Source organism: Cloeon dipterum, chromosome 2 (genome assembly GCF_949628265.1).
Source record: "Cloeon dipterum chromosome 2, ieCloDipt1.1, whole genome shotgun sequence".
Classification (NCBI taxonomy): domain Eukaryota; kingdom Metazoa; phylum Arthropoda; class Insecta; order Ephemeroptera; family Baetidae; genus Cloeon; species Cloeon dipterum.
The window spans coordinates 33,853,699-33,862,229 of NC_088787.1; the positions used below are offsets into that span (position 1 = coordinate 33,853,699).

Consider the following 8,531-nt stretch of genomic DNA (forward strand, 5'->3'; position numbering starts at 1 on the left):
GGGAATTCTACCACGGAAGCGTCGTCTCTTTTCCGGTTAGAGTTTCCGGCCAGTCGGGAAACGAAGCCAAGGCTATTTTTCCCAAGCCAAACTTATTTTCCATCAATACAGAATGATCGATCGATGAAAATGATTTTGGAAATGCGTTCAAGAATAATTTATGCCTTTTAATAAAATTTAATAAGGCGCACAACGACCCGGAGTTCCTGATCGATTTGTTTAATCTACATCCGTTATCTTTTATTTGGAAATACACCATGGCGTGGACAAGACCCGTTCGATATCTCGTCTTTTGTTTAGTGGCCTGCGGAATTTGTCCGCCAAAAGCCTGTTTCGGCCGCCTGCCCAGATGGATCGACCATCTCAATTTGCTGATCAGATTCTTTATTGTTGCCTTGTACATTGCGTTAGAGATTTCCTCACCAACTGGCATCAAAGATTTTTCCACTTCAAAAACCATTCAGGCAAAATTAAATTATTATTTATTTGAATTTAGATAACCAGATCGTCTCGCAGGCTGCCCTTCACCTGACTCGCATCTCTCTTGTCGCTCATCAGGTTTTGGCTTGGCTGCAGTCAAGGAATTTCGGTCGGTTTGTCTCAGAAGTCTTGCCACGAGTAAAGCTGAATTCAATTTTGCGGATCATTCCGTCAATTTTGTATCTTGGCTTGCTACCATTCAAACTGTTCATCGGCAGAAACCCCTTCGCGTCCTTGAAAAACACCCCGCTTCTTTTCAGCTACATTTCCCTGAGCGGTTGCGTCGCCGCAATTGCCCTAGCAACTGCAGTCGTCGAATTCTGTCATCAAGAGGTACCTCGCATTATTAAATAAAAAATAAAATTTCAGTGGGTTAAGAGGGAAAGTTTAAAAAGACCCGAAATTACTTTTTCCTAGTATATGGATTTTAAACTTGACTAATGCACATTTAAAAGTCATTGAGTTTGATGCAAAACAATTTCATTTTTAACTATGTAGTGATGAAAAATCAACGGCCTCAATTAATTATTTAGTTGCAGCTGTTGAATGGCAAACTTGAGCAACAGACGCTGGAGAAGTCGATGGATCTGGAGTTCATCCTCGCGAGGGTTGCAAAGAAAGGGGTGGAATTGAGCGCTCTGATCGAGTCTTCAAATCGCGGACTTGGTCCTCTGGTGGCGATCACGGTGCTCACCCTTTGCATGCGACTGTCGTTCACAACTTACTGCACTTACTATTTGTTTTCACTGATTGTCAGCCGCGGACTTGAGGACATCAGCATCGGCACGCTGTTTTCCCTGATCCCTAGGTCGCTGCTGAAGGTTGCAATTTTGGTTACTTTTGCAAATGCTGGACAACGGTTGAACAATGAGGTAATGCTACTTTTTTGGGGATGAAAAAACTTATTTAAGAATTTTGAACTGAAGGCAGCAAAAACATCACATTTACTTGATCTAATTTCTGTGTCCAACCGGCTTTTCCCATCAATCATTTGCTTCCAGGTTGTATTAATTAATAGGCATAATTGTGATTTTAATCTAATTCACTTAATAGATCGCGAAGTGCAGGAGTGTGTTTGACAAGTCAAAAATATCAATATCAGGCTGGGGGCTCATGAATGTTGACCACACCCTGCTAATTACGGTATAAAGTGTTTAACTCACTCACATCATGGTTTTTATTTTTCCATTTTAGATGTTCAACATCATATTCGGAACGGTAATGGTACTGGTTCAACTCCAAGTCAGTGAAACTGTGAGCTCAAATAGCCCTGAGGTTTGATTCAAGTTTAACGAAAAACTGGCATGAATATTTTTTAGTGAATTTTTAGATTTTTAAATTATGGTGTTTAGGAAAAAATCTGTCTTGAACATTTTTTCACAAGCTTTAAAATGTCTGGTGTTATTTTGGTATGTCTCTTTCCCACCCAACTTCGTTTCAGCAGAAGCATCTGGCGAAGCCTACGATAATTAAAAATGCTTTGAAGTATCAAATACTGCGGAATATATGTAACACCGTTCCCCAGCAAGAATTTCAACAGTACTATGTTCACTGACTATACATAAATAATATGTGTTGAAATGTGAATTCTTTTATTTTTTAAATTTTAAAACAGTTTTACTAAAACCTATTAATTGTGAAAATTAACTATAGATTTTACTTTAGAATATTCTTGAAATTGCCAAAACTTTTTATTCGCAATTAGCAAAATTGTACTTGAATTGGAGCATGTGTCTGGACTCTGGAGAACAATTGAAAAACGAGATAATATAAAATTATTTTATACGTTTATAAAATTGAAGGCAGCAAAAACGTCACAATTACTTGACCTAATTTCAGTGTCTGACCGGCTCTTTCCATCTATCATTTTTGCTACCTGGCTGTGTTCAATAAGTATAATTTGATTTTAGCCTAATGCGCTAAAAGATTGTAAAGTGCAGGAGTGCATTTGACAAGACAAAATTATCAATATCTCGCTGGGGGCCCATGAACGTTGATCACACTTTGCTGAAAATGGCGAAGAATTTTCCTTTTTGTTAATTGACCTCGCAATTTCTATTTCATATTTTTAACATCGTGTTGGGAACGGTTATGGCACTGGTTCAATTTTAAGTCAGTGAAACAGTTAGCTCAAAATACTGATTTAATTGTATTTCAAATCGTTTTAAATGCTCATCTTTGGGGTCATAACTGATGGATAAAAAATCTGACCTAAAACCTAAAACACGAGTGCTTGTAACTTAACATTGTCCACTGATCCCATTGCACGTGTCTTTCCCGCCCAGCTGCGCTTGAGCAGAAGCATCTGGCGTGCTCCGTGGGAGTTAAATCTCCTTTGTAGTTTCACTTACTAGAATATTGGTGGCGCCGTTGCCCAGCGAGAATTTCAATTCACTGTCAAATTTGATGTCTGTCGGCAATACATTATATTTTTTAATTGTCAATTATAACGTGATCGATTTCATTTTAATATTGAATTGCAAAACACACGCCATTGAAAGAATGTGTGACTGTTATCCACACTTGTTTGATTGTCCATAATTTAATTATACTTTTTTTCTAAATGAATCATTAATGAAAATGTTTAAGATCGCAATAAATGATATTCATGCTATATAATTATATTAATATGATGTAAAATCGTAAAAGATGATTTTAAATTTTTCTAAATCATATGCATTGATGGTAAAAATACAATTTAATGTTCAATTTAGTTTGTGTGTGCAAAACGAGTCATTAAATATGTACGTTTACTTATTTTTGTTTAGCGTGTTGATGCAGTTTCTGCTTGTCATATTTATATATGTTGACTTTTCATGATAATCTTTGACTGTAATTATTATTTTCGTGAACAATAAACATTATCGAAAATGCAAAAAATATGAAATTCACATTTAGGATAAAGTTAGATAAAATATACAAGCAACCAAGTCACTGAAATGCTGGCAAATAAAAAAGATAGTCGGGCCGTACAGGGCCAGTGCTAGACTCAACCACTCACCCGTTAATTTTATTGCCTAAGGTGATAGCCGAAAACAAATTGATATTGGTGGTCAATCACCTTCAAAATATTTGAAATTTCTGCCAAAAATCTAACCCAGGCGCATTTATTAGCCACGCAACTACACAGATCTGTTTTTTAGCAGCAATATTTTCAGAAAAATACGTGATGTATTTACAAAAAAAATCATTGTTCTTTTATATTTTAATACGGAAGAGGAAGTTTCGGCTTTTAACCGGGGCGCTTTTCTTCAGTTCCAGTTAGAGAATACCACTTTTTGAAGATATTATATATTATATCATGGAATTTAAGAGTTTACCAGGTGAGGAAGCGAGTAATGAAAGCTTTTTCTCTTACGATAAACAATGCACTGAAGAAAGTGAACGCCGCCGACCATAAAACCAGCCTCTACCAGAAAAATATTCGGCAAGAAATAAATAAATACAACACTTTATACGAGGGAAGACATCGCAATAAACAGAAGCTCTTGGTTGTCCGGTTCACTGCGCTGCGTGCGTGTATGTGCTGAGTAAGTGCAAAAAACGGCGAATCGGTGATATTTCTATTAAACGCGCGCAGCCAAGTGAACAGATTTATTGCCTCAACTGCCCCTTTTCCGAGCAAAAGCAGCGCCGGCCCAGATTAATTTATTGCTGACTGAAGAGGTGTTTCTGTACTTTTTATTTATTCGCTCCTCGCGCTTGCTATCAGCCGAGTGCACTTATTGCATTTGTGTTTTTTTTTGCGCCGGCGACTCTCTCGTTTCCTGGCGATGCCTTTTTTCGCTCTCGCCCGCTGCGCATCCAGTTCAACGTTCTATTATTTTATTACTAGCACAGGCGCACCATCCGTCAGAAAGTAATGGACTCGGGCACTATAACTGAACATAAACTATAACTTAGCAAAATGAGTTTGGAGAACAATGACCAGCACGTCTGTTTGGAAATAGAATCAATAATTTCATCATTTTGTATGTTCTCTTTCGACTTCGTATTTTCCTGGGGAAATTTATTTTATGATGCAATACACAATTTTATTAATTCTCAGGAAAATTGAAAACAGAATTGTTTCATCTTCATTTCGAAATTTTTAAATTTATGTAATTGGGACAGTGGTAATCTAGTTAAGCATTTTATTTTGTAACGAGAGTGGCTGTGGGAAAGAGCGACTTGAGGATGAGCCAGCTCGACCTTTGACCCCGTGCACACATTTCACCGGCTGTCATTTCTCTTATTAACTCACTAACTCGCCAGATGATGGGGAGCCTCGAAATGCACTTCCTCTCTTGCAGACGAGCGTGTGAGTCATTTCAATATGTATGCTTGTGGCCCTTGCTACAAAATAATTGTGTATAGGTCACACAAAACTATTTATTTGCAAAACATTCAAAATCAAAATTCATTTGGATCATTTGGTATATTTACTTTGTGATCTATATTGTTTTAATTATTTGATTTGCTTCCTAAAAATAATTCTACATTAAAGGTTTTAGCATTTCTGTTACACAATTTTGTAATCGTGCTTGTACTATGATTCAAATATGAATGTGAGCTACACCGTTTGATGTAACTATACCAGCGGGGACCAGATTCGTGCGACGCGTAGATATGGTGTCTGGTGGAGTATGGCGCGAAAAAACGGTCACGTGAAAATGCGCGAAAAGAAGCAAGTTTTGGTTAATATTGTGACGTGTAATTTGCATTACTTGTACTTAATTGTGTCTTTTGGATCGTAAAAACAGACTCGTACGAGAATCCAAAGAGAGCTTTTTGCTTCCCATATTCAGACGTCATCTTGGATCTGCGCAGTGCAAACCAATTTTATCGCACTTCTGACCCTGCTGAACTATACCAACAAATTTCAAATGGTCACTGTCACCCAGGAAAAGTGAAATTGTGTTCAAAATGCATATTAAAAGTTCATCTCATTCTCCTCTAATAATAATAGCGCCATACTACATATTTTTCATCTCAAAGTTTGTTTTAGGATGATCGATATAGGATGGGATAAAACTTACTCCAACTTTTTAATTAAGTAAGATCAAGAACTTTCACAGAACATATTAACAGCAGAGATGCAACAACTAATTGGTGCAGCTTAATTGCGTAGAACAGCACAGTTTCCAATTTGCAAAACAAGGATACTTACTCAGAGAAACGATAATTAAAACCTCGTTAAAACTGTGCGTTTGCTGCTTCTGGAAATGCCAAATAGCCATAAAATTAATTCATTGCCAATTAGAGAAGACTGACGAAACTCTAATTCGAGAGGCAAATTAATGGAAATGCAAGAGAAAGGAAAACGATTATGTCTTATCACCGAGCATTACAAAGTACACCTGCTGCTGAAAACATTTTGCACTTTAGAAATCATCCTTGAGCCGAAAAATCGTGAGTCCATAAAATCCAATGGCACGAACATTCGCTATTTTCTTGGCAGATTCTCCCATTTTCGCCTCTTTTGTTCTTTTGTTTGGTTAGCGCCCATTAATTCTATTGATTGTCAACGCAGTCACGTGTACTTGAGGGAATTTTTATTTTCTAGCCTAGCTCCGCGGCGTCCAAGCCATAATGTGCCATATTGGCTGCTTTCAACACTATAGAGACAAGAAACTGATATTTCCCATTTTTAGAACATTAGGGCAGCGTAAACATAACGTACTACGTAGAAATGACCCATGTAAGTTTGATAATTTCAAAGCATACTCTCGATTTAAAAATAATTGTATAAAAATATAAAGGGATTTATATAGTTTTAATGAAAATTTAAATAATTATTCCAATTTCTATAAATTAATATAAAGGTGAAAAGTTTCAGAAAATTTTAAATTTTTAGTTATTTCAGCTATTCTACGTTTGTAGTTAATGTTAATTTTTATAGGCTTAAGCATTATAAAATTTATAATAATAATGTTAGTGATTGACTACAGTCACTACAAATAAATAAGGGGGTTTAGAAAGGTAGAGGGATCACTTCTTAAACCCTTCAGCTTGTCAGGGAAAACTGAGACGAGCCTAGGTTTTGCAATTTTGATTGGATTATCCGATGTTTAACGTTGACAATGTATATGCAAACGTAAACTAAAAAAGTCGGGAAATTCGTGTTTTATAGAGCTTTAATTTAATAGGAATTCTATGAAAATTAAAAATAGCACCTTTCTGATATTTTCACTGAAGTTCACGACTTTTAAACGTATTTTTAAAGTTCCAAAATCCTGCATGACCTTATTTCCAAATTATAGTTAGACACTAAAATTAACAGTTTGACCTTGACCAACGAATCGAATTTGGCAATAGTTCAATTGTGCTTGGCGAGAGAAATCTAAATCACAATTTATTACTGAAATTGTATCAAGGGGCAAATTAAATGCTGAGCTCTGACAGTTAAAAAAATTGTCCTGTTAAACCAAAAAAAAATAACGTTTTGTCGAAAAATCTTTAAGACAGAATATGCTAGCAGAGACTGATTTCTATTACTTTGAGTTTGCTTGACATCATGCAAATTTGTGAGACATTTCGTCACTGAGTATTAATCTTTTGAGAATAATGAACATGACAGTTTTAAGCTTTCCGTTCACGTGGAAGAGTAATTAATTATCGATAGTGATCATCGCGAAAGTACTTTCGTTTTGCCGATCATGTATAATATGTACAATGTGCAACATTCACGCGAAGAGAGCAAGAAGTACAAGGAAGCGGCGTGTCAATAAAATGAAAATGAGCTGCTGATTGGTTCCCAAGGCTGTGTTGTGTGAGAAACCGGAGGTGTTGGTGCTCGCGATTTGTTTTGTTTCGCTCGCTGGCGCACACGAGACGGATTTTCATATTAGTGCGAAGAGCCGCAGTGCGGCCCACGGGAACGATTTCTGAGGCACTACAAACACGCAATAAAAAACAGCTTCACTCTAGAGCGGGTTTAGATCGGCAGAGGCGATTTTCCTTTTGCGAGAGCACCACACAAAAGCGTCACACACGCATCATTCATTCGACGTGCAGTTGGTGCGATAAGCGCCGCTTTTGTGTTTGCTGCGCAGATAAATTGCGACGATGGGCGTCCGACGAAGAATGGAAAATACATATAAAATTATAATAGGCCGACCATTATTTTATCTGACGTGCGTAAAAAATCGAATCGCCTCTCTCATCTCTCCGTGCCACATTTTTCGCCGCGTGGCATAACAAATAATACTCGTGAAAATAAAGCGCCGAAAACTACTTTTTTATTGTATTCTTATATATACTTAGCTCAGGTTAAGTGATAGGCTTTTGAAACTCCAAAAGCAGTGTTTAAGGCTGCCTTTTGTTAACATATTGACCTCTTTTGGTTGAAAAGACTCATATTGAGCCCACATTTTTTGCATCATGTTGAACAAACTTTAATAAAATAAATTTTATTAAACAAACTAAAAAATAAGAGATAAATTTCCCTCCGCGTTCTCATTCTGGACATTATAAGCACTCTACTGGACATTAGCTGGCTTGACCCCTCCTGCTATTCAGTAGCAGTATTTTACATTCTTCAATGCATTCGGCAGAAGTGACTGTAAATTTGATTCTAAAATCAATTGCTGTTGAAAACGATTAAATGCACTCATTGCTGACACTGGGCACAATAAAATAAAGGAGCAACGAAGCAATGGAATAATATAAAACCCAACCATTCACCCTTCACGCGAAAAAAATCCCGCCTTACTAAAATATACACACAGGATCAAAATTTAATGCTTTACATCAATTTTCACGTGTGCATGAAATTATTAATATACATTCTGTAGCGAAGGACCCAAACAAAGTGATTTAGTATAGCGAAAGGGTCATGAATTTATTTTCACTTTTTGTGTCTCCAAAAATATTTAATTAATTTACATGCTTTAATTTTTAAATGTCACTAGATCCAAATTGCCAAGTTAAATTATTATTTAATCAATCTTTCTCCAAGGACTATTTAAAGAAAAAGTTTTTTTAAATTTTCATGAATCTGAAAAATGCGTCAAATGTCTTTTTTGGACTGGGCTCCCATGCGCCATGTTATTGTACTGGAGTTTTAGGGG

The 8,531-nt window shown here is 36.5% G+C and overlaps 1 protein-coding gene across 1 annotated transcript; it reads left to right on the top strand.

The window, feature by feature from the left end:
- The first annotated feature begins 257 nt into the window (after positions 1–257).
- Positions 258–1,931, top strand: LOC135937565 (uncharacterized). The gene is made up of 6 exons (XM_065480722.1): positions 258–429; positions 497–831; positions 1,014–1,352; positions 1,407–1,481; positions 1,534–1,623; positions 1,675–1,931. The coding sequence occupies exons 1-6, from the start codon at positions 258–260 to the stop codon at positions 1,759–1,761; spliced, it is 1,098 nt and encodes a 365-aa protein (XP_065336794.1). The 3' UTR covers positions 1,762–1,931.
- Positions 1,932–8,531: the final 6,600 nt, after the last annotated feature.

Bases quoted from the DNA above. Each gene is read 5' to 3' on its own strand.
- LOC135937565 (XM_065480722.1), top strand. From the start codon at position 258: ATGGCGTGGACAAGACCCGTTCGATATCTCGTCTTTTGTTTAGTGGCC. The intron at 1,482-1,533 runs GTTGTATTAATT...TTCACTTAATAG, and splicing joins CATCAATCATTTGCTTCCAG to ATCGCGAAGTGCAGGAGTGT. The intron at 1,624-1,674 runs GTATAAAGTGTT...TTTCCATTTTAG, and splicing joins ACCACACCCTGCTAATTACG to ATGTTCAACATCATATTCGG.